This window comes from Piliocolobus tephrosceles, chromosome 4, assembly GCF_002776525.5.
Source record: "Piliocolobus tephrosceles isolate RC106 chromosome 4, ASM277652v3, whole genome shotgun sequence".
Classification (NCBI taxonomy): domain Eukaryota; kingdom Metazoa; phylum Chordata; class Mammalia; order Primates; family Cercopithecidae; genus Piliocolobus; species Piliocolobus tephrosceles.
In genome coordinates, this window is record NC_045437.1 from 110,586,078 (window position 1) to 110,610,808 (window position 24,731).

General features: G+C 50.8%; 3 protein-coding genes and 2 non-coding genes across 10 annotated transcripts; 2 read left to right on the plus strand and 3 right to left on the minus strand.

Annotated features, from left to right (window-relative positions):
• The first annotated feature begins 40 nt into the window (after nt 1-40).
• Nucleotides 41-1,141, plus strand: LOC111535499. The gene is made up of 2 exons (XM_023201785.2): nt 41-311; nt 615-1,141. The coding sequence occupies exon 2, from the start codon at nt 634-636 to the stop codon at nt 1,069-1,071; it is 438 nt and encodes a 145-aa protein (XP_023057553.1). The 5' UTR covers nt 41-311; nt 615-633; the 3' UTR covers nt 1,072-1,141.
• On the plus strand, nt 801-14,164 carry TRIM41 (tripartite motif containing 41). 6 transcript variants are annotated; one of them, XR_002729474.1, is made up of 8 exons: nt 801-2,342; nt 8,489-8,584; nt 11,034-11,264; nt 11,784-11,806; nt 12,006-12,133; nt 12,550-12,725; nt 13,366-13,449; nt 13,723-14,164. XR_002729474.1 is itself a non-coding variant. In XM_023201782.1 (8 exons), the coding sequence occupies exons 1-8, from the start codon at nt 1,533-1,535 to the stop codon at nt 13,736-13,738; spliced, it is 1,560 nt and encodes a 519-aa protein (XP_023057550.1). In that variant the 5' UTR covers nt 801-1,532; the 3' UTR covers nt 13,739-14,164. The 6 variants fall into 6 exon arrangements, 3 of the variants coding, with proteins under 3 accessions (XP_023057550.1, XP_023057551.1, XP_023057549.1); XM_023201782.1 differs by having other exon boundaries at nt 12,550-12,721; XR_002729472.1 differs by having other exon boundaries at nt 12,550-13,449.
• A 1,205-nt stretch (nt 14,165-15,369) lies between these two features.
• Nucleotides 15,370-23,402, minus strand: RACK1 (receptor for activated C kinase 1). Its single transcript, XM_023201784.1, has 8 exons — nt 22,893-23,402; nt 21,114-21,285; nt 19,745-19,892; nt 18,164-18,259; nt 17,730-17,840; nt 16,829-16,969; nt 16,349-16,459; nt 15,370-15,484 (listed from the first exon to the last, which is right to left on the minus strand). The coding sequence occupies exons 1-8, from the start codon at nt 22,999-23,001 to the stop codon at nt 15,419-15,421; spliced, it is 954 nt and encodes a 317-aa protein (XP_023057552.1). The 5' UTR covers nt 23,002-23,402; the 3' UTR covers nt 15,370-15,418.
• LOC111535501 lies at nt 20,018-20,096 on the minus strand. The gene has a single exon (XR_002729475.1). It is a non-coding gene; the product is annotated as a small nucleolar RNA SNORD96 family (small nucleolar RNA).
• On the minus strand, nt 22,540-22,607 carry LOC111535502. The gene has a single exon (XR_002729476.1). It is a non-coding gene; the product is annotated as a small nucleolar RNA SNORD95 (small nucleolar RNA).
• Nucleotides 23,403-24,731: the final 1,329 nt, after the last annotated feature.

Below are 24,731 nucleotides of genomic sequence, written 5' to 3' on the forward strand. Positions count from 1 at the left end.
GAGATAGTGTTTCGCCAGCATCATCCTGAAGATACACGTGGCTGCTAAGGCCAGGATAGCGCTAGGCCAGCGCCCTTGTGGGACAGACCCGGGGACCCCTGCCGCGGCCGGCTGAGCGGTGTCCAGGTTCTGGAGCCAGACTTGTCTACCGCAGTCGGGTCCGCAGCTCCTGTAATGGCCAAGCATAGTTCACCAACGAGTGTTCGTGGTTTTTGGCGCGTTTGATCTCACATCCTCAGAGGCCTGACCGTACCCGCCTAGGAAGCACGACGTCCCCCTGGAGTTTTCCCGCGAGCCGCCACGAGAGCAGGGTAAGTAGGTCCAGCCCTGGCGTCACGCCGTGTCTGACACTCACTGGAGATTCTGTACATAAATCATGGCCTCGTCATTTTCCTCGCATCAAACAACATTTATTTGTTTTTTATTATGTATCGACATCAAATCTCTATAAAAATAAATTTTAAAGAGCTATTTAAGCACCAAATATTATTTCTACCGCACAAAGCATCTATTTTTGCGGAGATGCTGTGAGAATGTAGATGTAATGATTCGTCACCACTTCTTTACTGCTGGGCAGTTAGGGAAGTTCATCTAAACCAGGAGACTGTGTCCAGTTGGCAGTTTCTACCTTGGATGCGGAACGCCGACTACAGTTGGGAAAGGGTTGGGCTTCTGCGGCCCGATCGGCGACGCGCTTTCTCAGGCCCCGCCCCCGGTCCGAGCCGTTCGACCCTCGGAGTCCTCCACAACAAAAGTCTTCTGCCTAGAAGGGCCGGAAGTACTTCAGGGCGCTCCGCGGACCCACCCCCTCACTTCCGGCATCGGCGGTGGGGCGTACCGGCGGCAGTCGGCTGTGCCGGGAGGGTAGGATGGCGCCTGGCCGATGCGGTCATAGCACCGAAAGCAGACGGCCACCAAGCGCTCCCCCCACCCCCCGAAGTTTCTCCCCAGCGGCGGGGGATGGGGGTAGGCGGTTCCTCTGTTCTTTCTGCGTTCGCCGCGTTCCCGCACCACAGAGACGTGGGCCTCCACCGTCCTAGCCCTCCCGCCCTGTTCCGTAGTGCGGGCTAGAGCGTCTCCTCGCCATTTCCTGTCGCCCTGGGGCCCCGCGGGGAAAAAGGGGGAGTAGCACGACAGCGGAGGGAAGTCGAGAGCTTAGGTGGTGTGTAGACGCCGGAAGTATTGGGAAGGAGGCCGGAAGCTAGGGGCGGGGCCAGGAAGTGAGGAGGGGCGGGGGTTTATGAGGAGTCCAAGGGAGCATAGGGGCAAATTTGCACTCAGAGCCACCTGAGGGACTTGGCGGTGGTGCCCAGCACTGTCCCCTCCCCTCGCAGAGACACGGTTATCGTTTGAGAGTAGGGAACACTGTGTGGCGGGGTGGGTTGGCGGGAGGACATCTCTCAGGCTGCCCTTGGGGCGAGGTGTGGAGGGGCAGGGCTGGGGGTGGAGCCGGGTCGCCAGGGCGTCGGTGGGGAAGACCCCCGCCCCTCGCCCCCCCACCGCACCTCTACACTGGCTGGCTGGACACTAAGATGGCTGCCGTTGCCATGACACCCAACCCTGTGCAGACCCTTCAGGAGGAGGCGGTGTGCGCCATCTGCCTCGATTACTTCACGGACCCCGTGTCCATCGGCTGCGGGCACAACTTCTGCCGAGTTTGTGTAACCCAGTTGTGGGGTGGGGAGGATGAGGAGGACAGAGATGATTTAGATCGGGAGGAGGAGGAGGAGGACGGAGAGGAGGAGGAAGTGGAGGCTGTGGGGGCTGGCGCGGGGTGGGACACCCCCATGCGGGATGAAGACTACGAGGGTGACATGGAGGAGGAGGTCGAGGAGGAAGAAGAGGGTGTGTTCTGGACCAGTGGCATGAGCAGGTCCAGCTGGGACAACATGGACTATGTGTGGGAGGAGGAGGACGAAGAGGAAGACCTGGACTACTACTTGGGGGATATAGAGGAGGACCTGAGGGGGGAGGATGAGGAGGACGAGGAGGAAGTGCTGGAGGAGGATGAGGAAGAGGATCTAGACCCCGTCACCCCACTGCCCCCGCCTCCAGCCCCTCGGAGGTGCTTCACATGCCCCCAGTGCCGAAAGAGCTTTCCTCGGCGGAGCTTCCGCCCCAACCTGCAGCTGGCCAATATGGTCCAGGTGATTCGGCAGATGCACCCAACCCCTGGTCGAGGGAGCCGTGTGAGCGATCAGGGCATCTGTCCCAAACACCAAGAAGCCCTGAAGCTCTTCTGCGAGGTAGATGAAGAGGCCATCTGTGTGGTGTGCCGAGAATCCAGGAGCCACAAACAGCACAGCGTGGTGCCATTGGAGGAGGTGGTGCAGGAGTACAAGGTGAGAGAAGTACAGAGAGAAGATGGGAGTTTAGTCGGGGGCGGAGAGGAAGTAGGGGGAGCTGAGGAAAGGAAACATCTCTTCGCCCATCAAAGAACCTCATGGTATTGGTGAGCTGAGTTTGCTTGTCTAAGCACTTACTGCCAGCAAGGTGGGTTGGAATGAGAAGGATTCTGTATACAGAGCAGATGCAGTGAAGACGACCGGGGAAGGATGGCTTCCTCAAAGCAAATAGAGCAAAGCCGGTGATGCCAGATAAGGTCTCTAGAACTTTACCAGCAGTCTGGCTTTCTTTCTGGTGAGTCTTAAGTCTGTCCTTGGCGGGACACCTAGAGATGGAAAGAACTGGGGGCTTCAAAGGACAAGGAAAGGCTCAGAAGCAGGAACACAGAGATAACTGCTATTGTCAGTGTCAGACCCAAATGCCCTGCCCTTGCCTCCCAGTGGGCTCCTCACCCACCACGATGTGGTTTGGTTTTGCCTTCAAGGACTTTTGTTGGCTCTGTGTCACTCTTATGTACTGACTAGAAAAGAGCTCTTCAGTCAGAAGACCTGGCTCTGCAAGTTGCACTGTCAAATCTTGTTTAAGTTTCTGTGTGTCTTTGAACTTTAATTTATCCAGGATTGATAGTTAATATTCTCTGGACATTTGTATGTATACCAGGCACTGTACTAGGCACTTTTCATGGACCATCTCATTAAAACCCAAACAACACTGTGAGTTTGATATGTTTTCCATTCCCATTTTATAGATTGGGAAAGAGAGTCAGAGAGGCTTTAAGTACCATACAGAGGACCGCAGAGCTTCAGTAATAATTGACTTAGTTATTTGCTGACCCTTCCCCTGGTGTATACTAACAACGCTACCACCATTTGGATGTCTGTTGTTTGACTTTTCTGATGTGACTTTCTTGGAGTCTCATTCTAGTTTGACAAATATCTTGCCCCTACTTCTCATTTTGACTTTTCTTTGGACATAGATAAAGGAGATTTGTCTGCAAGGCAGCCAGCACAAATAGCACTACTTAGTGAAGGCCTGCATGGGTTTGGAGCAGTGGGACCAGGAGGAGGAGAGGGCAGCCTCTGTGTGGTCTGCTCAGAGCTTGTTTGTTTCATGACTCATGTTTTCAGACCTGATTCCTGCCATAACTTCATTTAGGTATTGTTTTTGTTACCCCAATTTTAGAATAATGTATGTAGGACTTCTCAGCCCTGAGTGGTACAGTGAGACAAACCTACATTACTTCATCACAAGTAACAATTCCTTCTACGGAGTGAATTTTTTTTTTTTTTTTTTTAATTTTTTGAGACAGAGTCTCACTCTGTTGCCCAGGGTGAAGTGCAGTAGCATGATCTCGGCTCACTGCAACCTTCACCTCCCGGGTTCAAGTGATTCTCCTGCTTCAACCTCCTGAGTATCTGGGATTACAGGTGCCACCACACCCGGCTGATTTTTGTATTTTTAGTAGAGATGGGGTTTCACCATGTTGGCCAGGCTGGTCTGAAATTCCTGACCTCAGGTGATCCTCCCGCCTTGGCCTCCCAAAGTGCTGGGATTACAGACATGAGCCACCATGCCTGGCTACACAATGATTGTTTCACCTGCCTGATTGTTGGAATACTAGGGGAGGTTTTGAAAAATACAGTGGGTCCTTCCACTAGAGTTTGTGAATCAGTGAGTAGGAGAAAATCTTTAAAAAGCGCAGTCTAGCATGAGGATCACTGCGTTGGTAACGTTGCCTAGCTATTGGGCCCTACATTTTTAGCAGAGATTGTGAGCTCCTGTTGTCGTTTCTTTTTATCTTCTCAGTTCATAATTAACCATACCTATCATATCATGTATGGTCACTTTGTGAACAGGAACCCAGGCCAGACTATCCATGGGCATTCCACCCCTTCTCTTTCATCTCCCCCTGTAGGACTGCTCCAAAGAGCTTCTGAAACTGGATTTTAATTTGCATTAGCCAAATCTGTTCAATGCCAGCTGCCTGAAAATCCCATATTAGGTCCTGAAGTAGGTGAGGAATTAAAAAAAGTCATAATCTCTTTGCTTTTGCTTTTATTTATTTATTTTTTGAGACAGAGTTTCGCTCTTGTTGCCCAGGCTGGAGTGCAGTGGCACGATCTTGGCTCACCACAACCTCTGCCTCCCAGGTTCAAGCGATTCTCCTGCCTCAGCCTCCCGAGTAGTTGGGATTACAGGCATGCGCCACCACACCGGCTAAGTTTTTGTATTTTTAGTAGAGAAGGGGTTTCTCCATGTTGATCAGACTGATCTCGAACTTCTGACCTCAGGTGATCTGCCTGCCTTGGCCTCCCAAAGTGCTGGGATTGCAGGTGTGAGCCACTGCGTCTGGCCATACTCTCTTTTCTTGATCTGTTTACTGGGTTCTGCAATTTGGGAGGCCATATACACATACTTAATCTGACATTAAGTGATGCGTAAATGTAAATACATAGTTTTATTGTATAGAACTAATTTGAGTGATTCCCTTTCTGACTTAATAGGCTATTTTACAAGTGGGTCATTTTTACTTTATTTTATTTTATTTTTTTTGAGATGGAGTCTTGCTCTGTCGCCCAGGCTGGAGGGCAGTGGCGCGATCTCGGCTCACTGCAAGCTCCGCCTCCCAGGTTCACGCCATTCTCCTGCCTCAGCCTGCCGAGTAGCTGGGACTACAGGTGCCCGCCACCACACCCGGCTACTTTTTTTGTATTTTTAGTAGAGATGGGGCTTCACTGTGTTAGCCAGGATGGTCTCGATCTCCTGACCTCATGATCCGCCTGCCTTGGCCTCCCAAAGTGCTGGGATTACAGGCGTGAGCCACCACGCCCAGCCACAAGTGGGTTATTTATTCTTTTCAGATATGTACATGCAGTAACCAACAGTAGCTTGGCATAATGTTGTTTTGTAAAACTTTTTTTTCATTGAATAGGTAATAACACACAATGATATGTAAGTATGGTTCCTGAACAGTTACCTGTTTGTTTTGTTTTGTTTTTAGACAGGGTCTCTCTCTGTAGCCCAGCTGGAATGCAGTGGCACAATCATAGCTCACTGCATCCTTGACCTTCTGGGCTCAGGTGATCCTGAGTAGTAGCTGGGACTGGAGGTGTGTGCGCCATTATGCCCAGCTGATTTTTTTTTTTCTTTTTTTGTGGAGACAGGGTCTTGCTGTGTTGCTCAGGCTGGTCTTGAAACTACTGGCCTCAAGCAATCTTCCCATTTTGGCCCCTCAAAGTGCTGGGATTTCTTTTCTTGATGTGTTTACTGGGCTCTGGAATTTGGGAGGCCATATACACATATTTAATCTGACATTAAGTGATGAGTATGTATATACAGTACATACTCATAACCATCTGGCCGACAGTTAAATGTTTTGAAAATTGGCTGGACGTGGTGGCCATGCCTGTAATCCCAGCACTTTGGGGGGCTGAGGCAGGCAGATCATGAGATCAAGAGATCGAGACCATCCTGGCTAACATGGTGAAACCCTGTCTCTACTAAAAATACAAAAATTAGCTGGGCGTGGTGGCGGGCACCTGTAGTCCCAGCTACTCGGAAGGCTGAGGCAGGAGAATGGTGTGAACCGGGAGGCGGAGCTTGCAGTGAGCTGAGATCGCACCACTTCACTCCAGCCTGGGTGACAGAGCAAGACTCCATCTCAAAAAAAAAAAAAAAAGTTTTGAAAATTTCTCTTATAACTGGCTGGGCATGGTGGCTCACACCTGTAGTCCTAGCACTTTGGGAGGCCCAGGCAGGTGGATCACTTGAAGTCAGGAGTTCAAGACCAGCCCAGCCAACATAGTGAAATTCCGTCTGTACTAAAAATACAAAATTAGCCGGCATGGTGGCGGGTGCCTGTAATCGCAGCTACTCGGGAGGCTGGGGCAAGAGAATCGCTTGAACCTGGGAGGCAGAGGTTTCAGTGAGCCAAGACTCTGCTACTGCATTCCAGCCTGGGCAACACAGTGAGACTCTGTCTAAAAAAAAAAGAAAATATATCTTAAATGGTACTCTATTTGAATTTGTGCTTATTAATTTTTGTTTTGGTCAGCAATTTAGGGGCCGGGTGCAGTGGCTCACACCTGTAGTCCCAGCACTCTGGGAGGCTGAGGCAGGCAGATCACTTGAGGCCAGGAGTTCAAGACCAGCCTGGCCAACATGGTGAAACCCCGTCTCTACTAAAAATACAAAAATTCGCCAGGCGTGGTGGCGGGCACCTTTAATCTCAGCTACTTGGGAGGCTGAGGCAGAAGAATCACTTGAACCCAGGAGATGGATGTTGCAGTGAGCCGAGATGGCGCCGCTGCACTCCAGTCTAGGCGACAGAGCAAGACTCTGTCTCAAAAATAAATAAATAAATAAAAAAAGAAAAACACTAAATGGTAAATTTAAGCATTATAAATTCTGAATTAATGGAGAAATTACTGACTACTGTAGAAAAGTAGAAAGTTATATCAGAAGGCCGAATTTTGTGTAGTTCATGCTATTTTCATGAGTTGACTATAATTCCATTATGACTGATTTTGTCTACAACCACTTGTCCTGTGCAACAACTGCCGTTTGCACGCTGGCTTGGTAAACTCTTTAGTTCAGGTCATCATCAGGATGTCACTGGCAGCTTAAGGTATAGGGAGCAAATATTAGATCACATTTACTGATCTTTCGCTACATGCCAGTCACTGCACTAGTGTGCTGTCCGTGAGGTCCATTGTCTTCTTCTTTGAAGCTGAGGAAACTGAAAGCATGGCTTGCCTGAGGTCACTTCACTTCACTCTGGTCCTAATTGGAGTCTAGGCTTGAGCTCTCCTACTCTATATTATCTCTCAAAGAAAAGGAGACAGAAAGGCTAGAAGAAGACATAAAAAAGGAAACAGCAAATAGGTAGGGCTTATTCTACTCATTCTGGGCTAACAGCCCTTTAAAGAAAAATATTTGGCTACAAATTGTAGAAACACAGAGCTCATGTGCCCATTGGCTGTAACGGTTACAACCTTTGGAAGAGGGGTTTTGGTTTTGTTTCCCATTTAGCAAGTGATTGAGCAGGAGAGAAAGCAGATGAGCAGAAAGAAACAAAGAAGTTGAAATAAGTAAAGTGAGGGCAGGGACTCCACAGTGTCCTGGAGGCGGCACATCTGTCAATGATTGGTGCCCTGGGAAGTAATGTATTAGGTATTTCTTGGGATCACAGAGGAAGTTGGGGATGCGGAGAATCAGGGCAGTTTTCAGGGAGCTGTTTTAAGGGAAGAATACCTTGGGTCAAGTGGAGAAAGGCACTCCCAGACAGAGGGAACAGCATGGAATTATACTCAGGAAATGGCAAGTAATGTTATGTGGTCAAACCTCTTAAGAGTCTGTGTGGAAGGCGTTGAGTGTAGAGGTGAGGCTAGAAGTGTGGGGTCAATGTTTTGGAAGTGGTGGTGACCCATGGAAGGGTTTTAGCATAGGCACAAAATCATCAGAAAAGTATTTAGAGATCTGGGGAAGATTGCCTGTGAAGGGGAAAGGGACCAAAGGTAAGAGCACTCATGGAAAGACTCTGGTGCGGGGCTCAAGCCACTTCCCCCTCAGGTGTGAGTGTGGGGGCTCTCTAGTCTTGAAGCTCCTACCTTTAGAGAATACATGCAGGGCCGGCTGGGCGCAGTGGCTCATGCCTGTAATCTCAGCACTTTGGGAGGCCAAGGTGGGCAGATCACGAGGTCAGGAGATTGAGACCATATTGGCTAACATGGTTAGGTGAAACCCCGACTCTATTAAAAATAAAAGAATTAGCCAGGCGTGGTGGTGGGCACCTGTAGTACCAGCTACTGGGAAGGCTGAGGCAGGAGAATCGCTTGAATCCGGGAGGTGGAGGTTGTAGTGAGCCAAGATTGTGCCACTGTACCCCAGCCTGAGTGACAGAGCAAGACTCTGTCTCAAAAAAAAAAAAAAGGGCTTCTGCAAATGTGCACAGAGGGATTGGAGGCTTTTGTCATCATCTGAAAGAAGAAAGTGGAGGAAGGAGTATAATACTCATTTGACACCCATTTTTGGGGGTAGGGATAAGGCTTTGACTCGTCTTGCTGTAGGGAGGATTGCAGAGGTAGGCTCTGAAGGACAGGTGCCTCTACCAGCCCCCAGTTTTCTTTTTCTGTTTCCTCAGGCCAAACTGCAGGGGCATGTGGAGCCGCTGAGGAAGCACCTGGAGGCTGTGCAGAAGATGAAAGCCAAGGAGGAGAGGCGAGTGACGGAACTGAAGGTGGGTGAATGTCCTCGACAGGGCTGATGGTTACCATAGTCAAGGCAAGGATGGTGAGGCTCCCCACTCTCACAGGTGGTGACTCGGTCCCCTGAGGAGGGACAGCCAAGGCCTGGGAGAGGGCTAGATGCTTTCCCTAGGTGCTGAGGAGAGGGGGCCTTAGAGAATCAGGAGGTATGTTCATCCCTGGTTCCAAAATGGAGTGGAAACAGGCCTGGATTGGAGGGCCTAGGTGCCTGGCCCAAGGCTGCAGAACAGGCTTTCTACCCAAACACCAGAGCCTGAAGGGGGCAAAGCAAAACCCACATAGCAGCCATCATAGAAGCTGCTGGCCTCAGGATCCATGCAGGCAGTGGGCAGAGCAGCCCTGAGCATGAGGCGGACACTGTCCTAGGACAGACACTTCCTCTGTCCTGCGAGGGGGCCAGTGTGTTTAAGCTGGGGCAGGATTTAGTGTATGTTAGCACTGCAGAGACCTAGTATTTCCTAGTCCAGTGTTTTCTCAGCTCCCCCCCTCCCTTTTTTTTCATTATTGCTTGCCCATCTCCAAGGAGTCTTTTAAGGTATTTTTCCATTCCCCTCCTCCGACCTGTTTTCATAACCCCAGCAGGCCCTGCTGGAATGGGCTGCACTGTGGGCTTCATAGACCAAGCCAGGACCTCCCCTTCTGTCCCTCTTCCCTCCTCCCTTCCCAGCCAGTGCCCGGGCCTTGCCAGTACCCAGGGCCCATGCCCACCGCCACCTAAATATTAGGGATTCTGCTGTTGGCAACTGCTAGGCACTGAATGGTAGAATCTCTCTGGGAGTAGGAAGTCATCCTGCCTCTGGCCAGCTGCCCAAGTTGATACTTTTGGGCTCTCCTGGGTATGGAGGTAACAGGATCTGTATGCCCCTAGGGTAGAGCGAAACTGACTGTGGCGGCTGTTTCCCTCCCGCATCTGGTCAGTTAGGACCCTCCTGTGGCCTATTACTCACAGTGTCTCCAGCTGATGGTAACTGTGTGAAAACTGTGCCCACCACCCAGGATGGCCCATCCCTGGCAAATAGGGTGGGAATGGGCAGGAGTTTTTTCTGTTACAGGATATCAAGTACCTACATAATATCCTTGGTTGTTGCCTCTTAGCCCACAAAGCATAAAAATATTTACTATCTGGACCTTTACAGAAAAAGTTTTTAAGAGTTTGATCTAGGGCTTTTGGGTGACTTTCTTTTTTTTTTTTTTTGAGACGGAATCTCGCTCTGTCGCCCGGGCTGGAGTGCAGTGGCCGGATCTCAGCTCACTGCAAGCTCCGCCTCCCGGGTTTACGCCATTCTCCTGCCTCAGCCTCCCGAGTAGCTGGGACTACAGGCGCCAGCCACCTCGCCCGGCTAGCTTTTTGTATTTTTTAGTAGAGACGGGGTTTCACCGTGTTAGCCAGGATGGTCTTGAACTCCTGACCTCGTGATCCGCCCATCTCGGCCTCCCAAAGTGCTGGGGTTACAGGCTTGAGCCACCACGCCCGGCCTTGGGTGACTTTCTTAAGGTCACTGTGTTTAGTGGTTTCGGGACCCTAACTTCATGTCTTGATTCTTGAATTCTTTTATTTATTCATTTCAAAAAACTTTTACCAAGTGCCTACCCTGGTTGGCGCTGTGTCAAGGTCCGAGGACACTGTGGCAAACAAAGACATTCCTCATCCCTGCCAGTGGGAGCTTATGGTACAGTGGGGGAAAGGATATTAAAAGATATGTCATTTAAACACAACATTTCAATATTATATGTGCCACAAAGAGATGCAGTGACATTTGTGGGGATGGTCCTGATTTAGATCTGGAGAGGAGAGAAGGCTTCTTTTGGAATATTTAAGGTTGGACCTGAAGGATGAGTCAAGTTATGTAGACCAGGTGGAGAGGAGTGTTCCAGGCAGAGGTCAGTGAGTTTGGGTCCACTGTGCTGGGTGCAAGGGGTGGTATCTGGTAAGACTGAGAAGTAAGGCCGGTAGGAGATAAGCCTCTTTCCAGGACTTTCTTGGACTTGGGGAGTATAGGGCTCCTTTGCCTTGCGTTGAAAAGTGGTAGTTGCGTGGCCGGGCGCGGTGGCTCAAGCCTGTAATCCCAGCACTTTGGGAGGCCGAGACGGGTGGATCACGAGGTCAGGAGATCGAGACCATCCTGATCTACACGGTGAAACCCCGTCTCTACTAAAAAAATACAAAAAACTAGCCGGGCGAGATGGCAGGCGCCTGTAGTCCCAGCTACTCGGGAGGCTGAGGCAGGAGAATGGCGTGAACCTGGGAGGCGGAGTTTGCAGTGAGCCGAGATCGCGCCACTGCACTCCAGCCTGGGGGACAGAGCTAGACTCCACCTCAAAAAAAAAAAAAAAAAAAAAAGAAAAGTGGTAGTTGCAAAACTGGAAGTTATCTTCCTATGTGTTGAGGTGGTATCTGTCATCCCCTTTGCACCATTCCAGAGCCAGATGAAGTCAGAGCTGGCAGCGGTGGCCTCAGAGTTTGGGCGGCTGACACGGTTTCTGGCTGAAGAGCAGGCAGGGCTGGAACGGCGTCTCCGAGAGATGCATGAAGCCCAGCTGGGGCGTGCAGGAGCTGCGGCCAGTCGCCTTGCAGAGCAGGCTGCCCAGCTCAGCCGCCTGCTGGCCGAGGCCCAGGAGCGGAGCCAGCAGGGGGGTCTCCGGCTGCTCCAGGTGAGCAATGTCCCCTCCCTGTTCCCCCAGCACTCTGTGTTGGCTGTCAGGCAGTGCTTACCAAACACCTGTCCAGAGCTGCCTCTTTTCTCACTGGGAGGAACCCACAATGATTGAACCTGAAAACCAAAAACATGTTTTAAAGCTGGAAACAGTTAATGTCGAATGTGGTATGTGTGACGATTATACCAGTGAAAAGCGTGAAGATTCGGTTGTAGGAGAGGTTTAAATGACAGTTGAGGAAAGGCTTTTTGACAGTGACATCTTGAAAAAGGTGAGCAAGTCATATTGTGGAAATGACAGTATTGGTGGGCTCACAGCAGGATGAGGCGAGTTAGGCATGGCGAGGCATGGGGTGGTTGAAATGGATGTGTGTTCATTGAGGGCCGTGAGTGTGCTGTTTCTCCCTCCCTGCTTAGGCTCAGTCTCTGACTGGAGATCGGGAAAGCTGTCCCTGTGCAGCTGACGCTCTCTTTATCTCTTTCTCCCTTTCCCTCTTTTTGTTTCTCTTATTCCCAGGACATCAAGGAGACTTTCAATAGGTGTGTTCCTGCTCTTTGCCCTTTGTGACCCAGTGGCATCTGGTTCCCGTCCCTGCTTCTCTTGGGTATCCCTCTCCTCTCCTTCCTTCCCCAGGACCTGAGTTTCCATCTCCTGGACCCTCCTTTCCTTCCCCTCAGCTTTTGCTCTTCCCTCTGGGAATATCATGGTCCCACCCCCTGCCCGGTCCCCTTCCTCCAGGTGTGAAGAGGTACAGCTGCAGCCCCCAGAGGTCTGGTCCCCTGACCCGTGCCAACCCCATAGCCATGACTTCCTGACAGATGCCATCGTGAGGAAAATGAGCCGGATGTTCTGTCAGGCTGCGAGAGGTAGGGAGGTCACCTCCACGACCTTCCTTTGCCTTTCCCTTCACAGACCTGAGACTGGGTCCTGAGGGAAGTTGGGCCCCAGGGAAAGTGTAGGGGTTGAGATGGAGCAGGATACAGGCAGCCACTCAGGTTGAGGTTTCAAGCCATTAACAGATAGTCCTAGTCCAGGCAGGCCTGGAGGGTGGGGGTGGGGTAGAGTGGCAAGAAGAGCCAGGCTCAGGGAAGACCTGTCAGGTGTCCTCAGAACAAGAGAGAGGAGAGATGGAGCCTGTAGGAAGCTGAGGCTGGCCTCTGGGATGGTGTGGGGAGCTGAATTCAGGGAGGAAGCGGGCAGGAAAGGCCCAGTCTGTGGAGTTGGCTGCTGACAGGGGAACAGCCGTTCCAGCCCTGGCGTATTTGTCCTCCCCCCTCCCAAGTGGACCTGACGCTGGACCCTGACACGGCTCACCCGGCCCTGATGCTGTCCCCTGACCGCCGGGGGGTCCGCCTGGCAGAGCGGCGGCAGGAGGTTGCTGACCATCCCAAGCGCTTCTCGGCCGACTGCTGTGTACTGGGGGCCCAGGGCTTCCGCTCTGGCCGGCACTACTGGGAGGTAGAGGTTGGGGGGCGGCGGGGCTGGGCGGTGGGCGCTGCCCGTGAATCCACCCATCATAAGGAAAAGGTGGGCCCTGGGGGTTCCTCCGTGGGCAGCGGGGATGCCAGCTCCTCACGTCACCACCATCGCCGCCGCCGGCTTCACCTGCCCCAGCAGCCTCTGCTCCAGCGGGAGGTGTGGTGCGTGGGCACCAACGGCAAACGCTACCAGGCCCAGAGCTCGACAGAACAGACGCTGCTGAGCCCCAGTGAGAAGCCACGGCGCTTTGGCGTGTACCTGGACTATGAAGCGGGGCGCCTGGGCTTCTACAACGCAGAGACTCTGGCCCACGTGCACACCTTCTCGGCTGCCTTCCTGGGCGAGCGTGTCTTTCCTTTCTTCCGGGTGCTCTCCAAGGGCACCCGCATCAAGCTCTGCCCTTGATTATCCTGCCACCCGCGGGGGCCCCTCTGGTCAGCACTTGGGGGGCGGGTGGTGGAGGGTAGCCCGTAAGTTTGAGGGGCTCAAAGGCTCTTCCCACTGTTTGTCACTGTGTTGCTTCCCACTCCCCCTTGACCCCAGGCCCCTGCTTCTCCCTCTAGGAGCCTAAAGAACCCTCCTGCCCGGCCTTCTCTCACCTACTATGTCTGTCCAACAGGTCTGCATGGGTCCCTGATAATGAGAACAGCTGCCTGGTCTTCTCTCCCAGTCTGCCTAGCCCAGCCCTGGGACCGGAATTTGAGTAGGGGATGAGGGGAAATTGTAATTTCATTCCTTAACTTCCTTTTCCCCACCCCTGCTCTTCAACCTCTGTGTCAGTTCTGAGGCTGGAGGGTTTGGGCAAGACAACATCCCCATACCAATTCCATCTTCTGATGCAAATTATAGCTGAGGGATTTGGAAGCCATATGGGAGGCAGGCTGGGCCCGAGGGTAGAGCTGGGTAATAAATGTCTGTTCTCTTGGGGAGGAGGGATTCTAAACTTTCCTTCCATCCTCAATTTCTACCTCCATAGACCGGCCAGAATTTAGCTTCACTTGAGAGAGATCTGGAATGGTCGCCATGATTGAAGCCACGCACCATTACATCGCCCAATAAATTATTTCTTCCCCCTTCCCCTTTCCAGCACTCAACCGAGGAGCAAAGCTCAGCCCACCGCCCACCCCCCGACCCCTTCCAGGTCTGTTCACAGCCAGGCTCCTTTCCTCTGTTAGATGGAGCTGGCTTTTCTCCCAGCCCCTTTCCATGCCTTTCATTCCATTCAGCAAGCCCTGAGGGGGAGCCTGGGGACGGGTTTGGGTCCCCAAGAGGAGAGCCTTGGGTATAATCTATTTTTCTAGTAACCCCTTGCCTTGTCACTTAACAGCTTTTGCCCTCTGCTTTGATGGCTGAGGTGAACTCATGTTCTTTGGGAAAAGGGAAGGTGTGCTGTGGAAATAAAATGTTTATTTGCTTCTCTTGTGAGGTCGTTCCTTTAGGTGAGGGTGTAACTCAGGATTTCCTTTCTAACTCCTGCAGTGAGAAGCCACGCAACTGAGAACTGGTTAGTTGCAGTTAAAGGCATGCTTTGCAGCTGTTGTCAGGCACGCTCCTATCTCAACAGGGAACTAGATCCTGCTCCGCATTCTAATATCTTACCTAATTTACTAACTCTTCAGTCCACTTAGAGATGTTTGCCACCTCCTACCATTACTTTGAAGCTGTAGGACTGAGGTTCCCCTAAGAATCTCTATACTCACAGTTCACAAGCCCAGGTCCTAGGAACACCATTTCCATATATACATGCACTGAAGCCAGGAATGCCTCATCACCATTGAGGGGAGTAGAAAGTGGAGGGTGCATATGGGCCTTCAATATGGTGTAGTTACTTAGTCATCACAGAAAACTGCAAGGGCAGTGGGGTCTCAAGCCAAATTTTGAACCATTCCATTCCTGGACTGAGGTTTCTATTGGTAAGTGTAATTGTAGTTTAATGGCTCAGTTCTGGCCTTTCACAAGGCATCTAACCTCATAAATAAACTGTGTGTATGGAAGGCATTGAGTGACAGGTTATACTAGCAGTTGAAATGTTTAGTAGGGCCAACTTCATGGTTATGAATGCTTCCAGACCCACCACCCCAAAACTTAGTATCTCTGAGGAATGCTAGTTGTGAGTTAAGTTCTTCTGGTGAGAACTGCCTTGCAGAATTAAATACCCTTGACTTGCCTCAAAGACCATGTAGACTGCTAACATGAAGCTTAAATTTTCTGAATTATGTTCAAATCTTTAGAGGAATGAGGATTCATCTTTTTTCCGTTCTTATGTGCCAGGGGTTGGACCTGCGGAGTCTGCTTTTCCTGAAAATTGACTGCAACCACTTTGAAATAATCAGTCCTTTCCCTCAAGAAAGTTCCCCAGGTTGAAGGTAGGCCCCGATGATCTGCACCTGGTATGTAAGACGCTGATGGGGTTTAAGTTCAGGGAAACTGCTATGTGACTTCTAAGAAACATCCCACTTGATGCTCCCCCAATCCTGAGAACTTAAGACTGACAGCTCCCCTTCCGCCTCAAGGCCTTGTTTACTTAGTCCACAGCTTGCATCCAGTTTGCTAGTGCAAACTTAATGTGTAAGCAAATGTAGATAGGATGGAGCTTTTACGCATATAAGAAAAAACAACCTTCTAAAAGCCAGTTTTTTCTTCTTTAATTTGTAAAGCTCTGCCATAAACTTCTAGCGCGTGCCGATGGTCACCTGCCATACTCGTACCAGGTTGTCTGTGTAGCCAGCAAACAGAGTCTGCAGGGGAGAAATGACAGGGACAGGTCAGGCTGGCGTAAACTGCAGTCTCACTAGATTCAGCACAAGTGAAGCTTTCTTTTTTTTTTTTTGAGACGGAGTCTTGCTCTGTCATCCAGGCTGGAGTGCAGTGGCCGGATCTCAGCTCGCTGCAAGCTCCGCCTCCCGGATTTACACCATTCTCCTGCCTCAGCCTCCCGAGTAGCTGGGACTACAGGTGCCTGCCACCTCGCCCGGGTAGTTTTTTTTGTACTTTTTTTAGTAGAGACGGGGTTTCACCGTGTTCGCCAGGATGGTCTCTATCTCCTGACCTCGTGATCCGCCCGTCTCGGCCTCCCAAAGTGCTGGGATTACGGGCTTGAGCCACCGCGCCCGGCCACAAGTGAAGCTTTGAGATGGTCTTGCTCCACTGTCTAGGCTGGAGTGCAGGGGCATGATCCTGGCTCACTGCAGCCTTGAGCCCCTGCAGTTCAAGAGATCCTCCCACCTCAGCCTCCAGTAGGCATGTGTCACCACACTGGGAAGACTATAAGAAACCCCTCCCATTTTAACAGCCAGATTTTAAGTGGTGGTTATGTATTCCTTGAGGAAGAAACAGCTGGTGATAAGGATCTAGATATTTCAAAACGGGTCAGATGAATTAAGGTATTAACTGAAGGCTGACAGCCACTGGGCTCCACATCCGTCTTCCCTCTGATGCAGAAACACATTCACTGGCATGGCAAACTAGGGCTCCTCAACCTGGCTTGTCATTTCACTTCATGCCAAAGACCCTGCTCTTGTGTCTGAGAGACTAGATGTACTAACAGAATGAGGGAGAAAAATAATTGGAAGCCGAGTCACCTGAGAGGACAGACCACTTACCTGGCCATCGGCAGACCAGGCCAGGGAGGTACACTGCGGTGGTTCTGCCTTGCTGCTGGTACTGATAACTTCTTGCTTCAGTTCGTCTACAATGATCTTTCCCTCTAAATCCTGGGGAACAGGGCAAAAGCAACCGTAAGACTTAGCAATGACAGAGTCCCCTCCTCAAGATTCTCAAGTTATAAAGGGATGATTCTGCTTCCTAGGATACATGTATCAATGCCTAGTTGCATTTTTAGTTGCCACTAGTGGAAGGATGGTTTGCTACCGACATCTAGTAGAAGCTGGAAATGCTGCTAAACATCCTAAAATGTACAGGATAGCACACCACAACAGTTACCCAGACCAAACTGTCAATTATGTGGAGGTTGAGTAGGCTTAGCTACCAGGTGGGAGTCAGATGGCATATATCGTAACCAAAACATTGTCAAGGCAGGTACCCAGCAGTCAGGTACCCAGTCCACTGTAACCCACACTCACCCAGATCTTGATGCTGGGGCCTGTGGCAGCACAGAGCCAGTAGCGGTTAGGGCTGAAGCACAGGGCGTTGATGATGTCCCCACCATCTAGCGTGTAAAGGTGTTTGCCTTCGTTGAGATCCCATAACATGGCCTGGCCATCCTGGACAGACAGGTAAGGTAAATCAGGACACAGTGACCTCTTCCAGATGTTAATCCTGCCCATCTCAAGATTCTGTCAGAATCAATTCTTACCTTTCGTCCATTACCTCAGGCTTCTTTGAAAGCTAATGACTCAAGTACCAACACTGATCTCTGTATGCCTTTCCTTTAAGACCTTACCAAACCTATCAAAAAAACCCCTCCCAACTTAAATAAATCACTCTAATCGTTTCTGAAAACCAGGATCCCAATCTCATCAATTGCTTCAAGAAACCAACTTGAGGCCAGGCGCTGTGGCTCACACCTGTAATCCCAGCACTTCGGGAAGCTGAGGCCAGTGGATCACCTGAGGTCAGGAGTTCAAGCCCTGCCTGGCCAACATGGTGAAACCCTGTCTCTACTAAAATACACAAATTACCCAGGCATGATGGTGGGTGCCTATAATCCCAGCTACTAGGGAGGCTGAGACAGGAGAATTGCTTGAACCAGGGAGATGGTTGTGATGAGCCGAGATCATGCCACTGCACTCCAGCTTTGGCGGCTGAGTGAGACTGTCTCAAAATAAACCCAACCTTAGTATGCCTTAATTATCATTTGCTGAAAGTAATCTTTGGAAACATATTCTCAGATTGCCATTATCTCATCATCCTCCCGAAACCATCCTGACTAATGTTTGCCATTTTATGTTAGAGACGCTGGCTAAGTGCTCCTTCCATGATGCTGGTCTTCCACTGGGTAGGAGACTCCTAGTCCCCAAATACCTTGCCTCCAGAAGCACAGAGGGATCCATCCGGAGAGACAGTCACCGTGTTCAGATAGCCCGTGTGGCCAATGTGGTTGGTCTTCAGCTTGCAGTTAGCCAGGTTCCATACCTGCATAGATGTGAAGTTGACAGGTGAATTACCCTAGCTCTGGATCAGCTAGGGTCAGGTCCAACAAAAAAGGGCTTGGCATTCCTGGCTAGGGTAGCCAATTATCATTCAGTTACACGTCCTGGCCACTTAACGTTAGATTGTAACACACATCCAATGCAGTGTGCTCACTTACAAGGGACATCAATTAGCTACTTCAGACCATGTGACAAGAGAAAGAGTCAACTGAGACAATCTGTAAAACTTTCCACAGGAGTTTGAGCGTATGACCACCTGGGAGCACACCCTGACTGGTAAAGCCCCTGCCTTGGCTTAAAGCTCACCTTGACCAGCTTGTCCCAGCCGCAGGAGACGATGATAGGGTTGCTGCTGTTGGGCGAGAAGCGGACACAAGACACCCACTCTGAGTGGCTCTCATCCTACAGGGGATGAAAAGGAAATAAGGAGAAACAGTCCTATCCCATGAAGTGCTATACCCCCCCCCACCAGCCCCACCCCTCAGTAGGATGATGGCTGGCAGCACCTCTCAAAAACCCAGAACCCAAACCTTTAAGCTCAGTAGAATCCCTTTAGATTCCAGACAAGAATTTCTTTTTAAATTTAGAGATGGGGGCTGGACGCAGTAGCTCACGCCTGTAATCCCAGCACTTGGGGAGGGTGAGGTGAGTGGATCACCTTAGGTCAGGAATTTGACATCAGCTTGGCCAACATGGTGAAACCGTCTCTACCAAAAATACAAAAATTCACCGGGTGTGGTGGTGGGTGCCTGTAATCCCAGCTACTTGGAAGGCTCAGGCAGGAGCACTGCTTAAACGCAGGAAGCGAAGGTTGCAGTGAGCCAAGATTGTGCCATTGCACTCCAGCCTGGGCAACGAACGAGTGAAACTTCATCTCAAAAAAGGGCCGGGTGCGGTGGCTCACGCCTGTAATCCCAGCACTTTAGGAGGCCAAGGTGGGCGGATCACGAGGTGAGGAGATCAAGACCGCCTGGCTAACACGGTGAAACCTCATCTCTACTAAAAATACAAAAAATTAGCTGGGCGTGCTGTAGTCCCAGCTACTCGAGAAGCTGAGGCAGGAGAATGGGATGAACCTGGGAGGCGGAGGTTGCAGTGGGCCAAGATCGCACACTGCACTCCAGCCTGGGCAACAGGGTGAGACTCCATCTCAAAATAAATAAAAATTTTTATAGATGGGGTCTTACTATGTTGGCCAGGCTGCTCTCCTGTCCTCAAGCAATCCTCCCACCTTGGCCTACCAGAGCTAGGATTACAGGCATGAGCTCAGCCAAAACTTTAAAAAGGCAGAGAGCCGGGCACGGTGGCTCACGCCTGTAATCCCAGCACTTTGGGAGGCTGAGGCGGGCAGATCACCTGATGTTGGGAGTTCGAGACCAGCCTGACCAACATGGAGAAACCCCACCTCTACTAAAAATACAAAACCAGGCGTGGCGGTGCATGCCTGTAATCCCAGCTACTTGGGAAGCTGAGGTAGGGGAATTGCTTGAACCCGGGAGGTGGAGGTTGTGGTCAGCTGCGGTCACGCCATTGCACCCTAGCCTGGGCAATGAGCGAAACTGTCTCAAAAAAAAAAAAAAAGGTAAAGATATGCAGGCCGTGGTGGCTCACTCCTGTAATACCAGCACTTTGGGTGGCTGAGGCGGGTGGATTGCCTGAGCTCAGTTCGAGACCACCCTGGTGGCGTGCACCTGTAGCACCAGCTACTCGGGAGACTGAGGCACCAGAATTGCTTGAGACTGGGAGGCGGAGGTTGCAGTGAGCCAACACAGTGCCACTGCACTTCAGCTTGGGCGACAGAGTGAGACTGTCTCAAAAAAAAAGTAAAGGTTAAGAGGGTGGGAGAGATCCTTGGAGATGTGCTCTCTCACCATGGCCTCACTTTACCTGGACAGTGTATTTGCACACACCCAGGGTATTCCATAGCTTGATGGTTTTATCTCGAGATCCAGAGACAATCTGCCGGTTGTCAGAGGAGAAGGCCACACTCAGCACATCCTTGGTATGGCCCACAAATCGCCTTGTGGTGGTGCCCCTAAGTGGGAGGACTTTGTCATTCTCAGACTTAACAAACATTCTCATTCAACGGTCAGACTGATTCCTGGGCCTTGTCTCTGTCTCAGTGCATCACTCACACATATATAACAGTATATGACAGAGAATCCCTTCAGAATTGCAGGACATGTCCTCACTCCCACGTGGGGATTGGCTGACAATGTCGTCTGTCATCACCAGGACCCTCTGATTCCACCTGCCCATCACCTGAGCTTTGAAAGGGTGGCCTGCCCCTCCACACCTGTGGGTGCTTCTCGTTACGTGGGACGAGAGACTTGAGAAAAGGAAATAATACACAGAGACAAAGTATAGAGAAAGAAAAGCGGGACCCAGGGGACCAGTGCTGTGTTTTCAGAGGACCCACACTGGCACCGGCCTCTGAGTTCCCTTAGTATTTATTGATAATTATCTTTACCATCTGAGTTCCCTTAGTATTTATTGATAATTATCTTTACCATCTAAACGATAGGGGAGTAGCTAGAAAATAGGATCATCGTAGGGAGGAGGAAATCTGCAGTAAGACATAAGAACAAAAATCCTTGTAACATGAATAAGTTTAAAGGAAAATGCTGTGCCTTGAGATGCATATGCAAACATCTCCATAAACCTTTTAGCAGTATTGCTCCAGCAAGCCCCACCTTATTCCTAAAGGCGGTTTCTCCTTACTCAGTAAACAAGGCACACAATGGGTTTCCATTGCCCAGGGTCGGGCAGGATTTTTAACCATCAAGCCTCTTTCAGGTACTTGTTTAACAAAGACACATCCTGCACAGCCCAATATCCTTTTAACCTTAAATCACCTTCGCACATGTCTCTTGCAAGGACAAAGTTGGGGGTAGGGTCACAGATTAACAGCATTTCAAATACAGAACTAAATGGAGTCTCTTATGTCTACTTCCTTCTATACAGACACAGTAACAGGCTGATCTCTTTCTTTTCCCCACAGAGCTTTCAAGGTAAAACATGTTCAAACTGCTGCCTACTCAAAACTGTCGCACCTGGCAGAAATGTTCAACCACACTCCTCAGCAATCATGAGTAACTAACTCAAAGCGGGGAGGCCAAACATCTTCTGTAGGTGCAGTCTGCTTTCCAGTTCCCAAATGGACTGGATCTCCCCTGGGAAACCTGCCAATTGCATCCACCACATTTCTGCCCAGATTTTTTCCCAAGGCCCCAGAGCTAAGTGAGCAGCTACTTGCGTTGTGAGATCCCAGAGGCGCAGGGTTCCATCCCAGGAGCCTGAGAGGGCAAACTGGCCATCTGAGGAGATAACCACATCACTAACAAAGTGGGAGTGACCCCGCAGAGCACGCTGTGGAATTCCATAGTTGGTCTCATCCCTGGTCAGTTTCCACATGATGATGGTCTTATCTAAAGGCGGCAAAACAGAAGAAAAACCAGTGAGGAACCCGCAGCCAGTTTGTTAACACACTGGATAATTCACTAAGTGTCAAGGTCATGAGTGGGTTAACAACTAAGGACGCTTAAGGAGGGATGGAACGACAGACTACAAGAGCAGTTACAGGCCAGGACTGAGTGGCTCTCTTCCAGACTAAAAACGCACGTAGAGCTAAACTGTACCGTGATAACTCTTTTTTTTTTGAGATGGAGTCTCACTCTGTCACCCAGGCTGGAGTGCAATGGCATGATCTCGGCTCACTGCAACCTCCACCTCCCGTGTTCAAGCAATTCTCCTGCCTCAGCCTCCCGAGTAGCTGGAATTACAGGCAGCCCCCAGCACGCCTGGCTAATTTTTTTTTTTTTTTAATTAGAGATGGGGTTTCACCATTGGCCAGGCTAGTTTCGAACTCCTGACCTAAGGTGATCCGCCTGCCTCTGCCTCCCAAAGTGCTGGGATTATAGGCGTGAGCCACCGCGCCCGGTGTGTATCCTGAGAACTTAATTTAGGTGCCAGAAATTACAGACACCCTTTCCTGAAACTCAGACGAACTCAACAGCCACCACGTATCTTCTCTGCAACCGAATGCACAACAGTTTGTGGCTGTAGAGTAGCTGGGGCCTCCCATGCCTCCCTCTGAGGGCCGACAGAAATGTAGTAATGAATGCTGGAAAAGCCACTGAAACCTGTCCCACTCAACAAATTTTACGATTAACAGCCAAACATGATTCAAGAGTCAGACAATTCTTTTTTTTTTTTTTTTTGAGGCGGAGTCTCGCTCTGTCGCCCGGACTGGAGTGCAGTGACCGGATCTCAGCTCACTGCAAGCTCCGCCTCCTGGGTTTACGCCATTCTCCTGCCTCAGCCTCCCGAGTAGCTGGGACTACAGGCGCCCGCCACCTCGCCCGGCTAGTTTTTGTATTTTTAGTAGAGACGGGGTTTCACCGTGTTAGCCAGGATGGTCTCGATCTCCTGACCTCGTGATCCGCCCATCTCGGCCTCCCAAAGTGCTGGGATTACAGGCTTGAGCCACCGCGCCCGGCCGAGTCAGACAATTCTTAACAGTGTAAGAGCCAAGGAGAAGCACAAGAAGTGTCTAAACGCAGTCAGGCACACAGGGATAGGGACGCGGAGGGGAGACCCAGGGGCAGAAAAAGTAGGCCGAGACTTGAGCCACGAGGTCCTCTGGAGTCCACCCGCCTCCCCACGAGCCTTGGGCCGGGCGGCAGCTCAGAAACAGCCTCTGGATTTCAGCACCGACACTCAGATGGCATGTTGGGGTCATCACCGCCCCGCCCGGCCCGTAGCCCCCGGCCACACTACGAAGGGGAAGGCAAAAGGTATTTTAAAAGTTTCCAACTCTCCAACCCTAACAGCCACGAGCCGCTCTACGTCTAGGTCCTCATCTGCAATGAGGTTCGCTCGGGCTGAGGCCTGGGCTCGCGTCCGCACGCCCCAAATCACAGTGGGGCAGAAGTTTGTCAGTGCCCGACAGCTCGCGCGCCACCCGCCTGCCCGACGACACGCGGAATCCCCCAGCCCTGCAATCTCGGGTCCTGAAATCTACCTTAGTCCGTACCTCGAGAGGCGGACAGGATCATGTCCGGGAACTGCGGAGTAGTAGCGATCTGGGTTACCCAGCCATTGTGGCCCTTGAGGGTGCCACGAAGGGTCATCTGCTCAGTCATGGCGGCGGCGAGCGCGTGTGTCGCTGCAGCGACGAGGATGGCACTGGATGGCTCAGAGAAAAGAGCAGCACAACCGCTACCGCAGCCGCCTTGCAGTGAAAGAGAAAAGGAAGCCCCCTGCCGGAACCGGAAATACGCGCTCGACCAAGTAAAATGGCGAGCCCCATGATACACTTCTGCTCAAGATGGCGGCGCCATGTAATGCAAAAGGCAAAGGGAAATTGCACGGCATCACAGTCCCCACTTCCGTACAACATAATCTGACAGCGCTTTACAAATACATTCTGAAACAAGCACATTCAAGTGTTTAAAAAGGCTTCTCAGGGATGATGTAGAGCGAGAAGCGAAAGAGGTGAAGTGTACGGCACATTCCCATGAGGACCCCCTGACGGCTTCCCCGCCCCTATGTGGCATAGCTCGAGCTCCGCCTGTTCCACTTGGTGCGGGGAGGGTTGACGGGGCAACCACAGGAGAGCTTAATTTTCAGTTCACTATCGTGGATAACGATGGGCAATTTAAAAAAGTATGGCATTAAAATTTTAAAAATAAACTTTAAAACTGTGCTTCCGCGGGACCGTCCTCCCCTCAAGAGGTTTTTGTTCTGATGCACACCAACTCCGGAAGGACTTAGTCCAGGCTGGACTAAGGCAGGAGAGGGTTACTCTGGATGTACTAAATAAAAATTGGTCTCGTTCTGCCGGGCGCAGTGGCTCGTGCCTGTAATCCTACCACTTTGGGAGGCCGAGGCGGGTGGATCACTTCAGGTCAGGAGTTCGAGACTAGCGTGGCCAACATGATGCAACCTCTTTCCAATAAATAAATAAATAAATAAAAATAAAATTAGCCAGGCGTGGTGGCGGGTGCCTGTAATCCCAGCTACTCGGGAGGCTGAGGCAGGAGAATCCCTTGAAACTGGGAGGCGGAAGTTGCAGTGAATCGAGATCCGGCCACTGCACTCCAGCCTGGACAGTAGAGCCAGACTCCGACTCAAATAAATACATACATACATACAATAAAATAATAAGGTAAAAATTGCCCTGTGTGTTGCTAGACTGCCAATCCATTCCTGCCTAGGTCAGAACAAGGGAAGCTCTCGCTGAAACGGAAACGCCCAAAGGAGGACCTTAAAGTTCTGACTTCTGGGGACATCCACTGGAAATCTCTCTCTGGGCCCAGTCACTGCACACAAAAGCCCAGGCGTCTGGGGGTCCAGTTGCACCCTGAAGGACGTGCTCAGACAGGGAAGCGGTGGAACACGGATACCTAGCTGTACTTCTGCCTTCTGCTCTACCGCAGGAATTTAAACAAGTAATGACTCTCATTCTCTCGCATCTCACAGTATTGGGCACCGTGTCTCTTCAAGTAGTTTTAAACAGGGGGACAGATCAGGATGATAGCAGCCACTAACATCTATGCAAAATAAAGATGTCACTTTTCTATTTGTGACATCTATCAACTTTTGTTTCTCATCTGTGAAATGAGATTGGAAATAATATTAGTGTCTACATTACATGGTGGTGTGGAAAGTAAAGAAGCAAATTAAGCGCCCTGAACAACGTCTGGCAGAGTAAATATTGTGAAACTTAGTGAGCACCTTTTGGGTACCAGGCTTTATTTTAGGTCTTGGGGACAAAGCTGTGAACAAGACAGACGGGGGACCCTGGTTTATTTGCAGCTTACTTCCGGCGGTATGCGAAGAGGGGAGAACATTGGAGCAGATACACGGAGAG

What these genes read in the sequence shown, in the direction of transcription:
- LOC111535499 (XM_023201785.2), top strand. Translation starts at nt 634, where the DNA reads ATGCGGAACGCCGACTACAGTTGGGAAAGGGTTGGGCTTCTGCGGCCC.
- RACK1 (XM_023201784.1), bottom strand. Translation starts at nt 23,001, where the DNA reads ATGACTGAGCAGATGACCCTTCGTGGCACCCTCAAGGGCCACAATGGC. An exon ending in CGCCTCTGGGATCTCACAAC is followed by an intron (nt 19,893 to 21,113) that starts GCAAGTAGCTGC and finishes CCTCCCACTTAG; the next exon opens with GGGCACCACCACAAGGCGAT. An exon ending in CCTGGTCTGCCGATGGCCAG is followed by an intron (nt 15,485 to 16,348) that starts GTAAGTGGTCTG and finishes TCTCCCCTGCAG; the next exon opens with ACTCTGTTTGCTGGCTACAC.
- TRIM41 (XM_023201781.2), top strand. Translation starts at nt 1,533, where the DNA reads ATGGCTGCCGTTGCCATGACACCCAACCCTGTGCAGACCCTTCAGGAG. An exon ending in AGGTGGTGCAGGAGTACAAG is followed by an intron (nt 2,343 to 8,488) that starts GTGAGAGAAGTA and finishes CTGTTTCCTCAG; the next exon opens with GCCAAACTGCAGGGGCATGT. An exon ending in GGCGAGTGACGGAACTGAAG is followed by an intron (nt 8,585 to 11,033) that starts GTGGGTGAATGT and finishes GCACCATTCCAG; the next exon opens with AGCCAGATGAAGTCAGAGCT.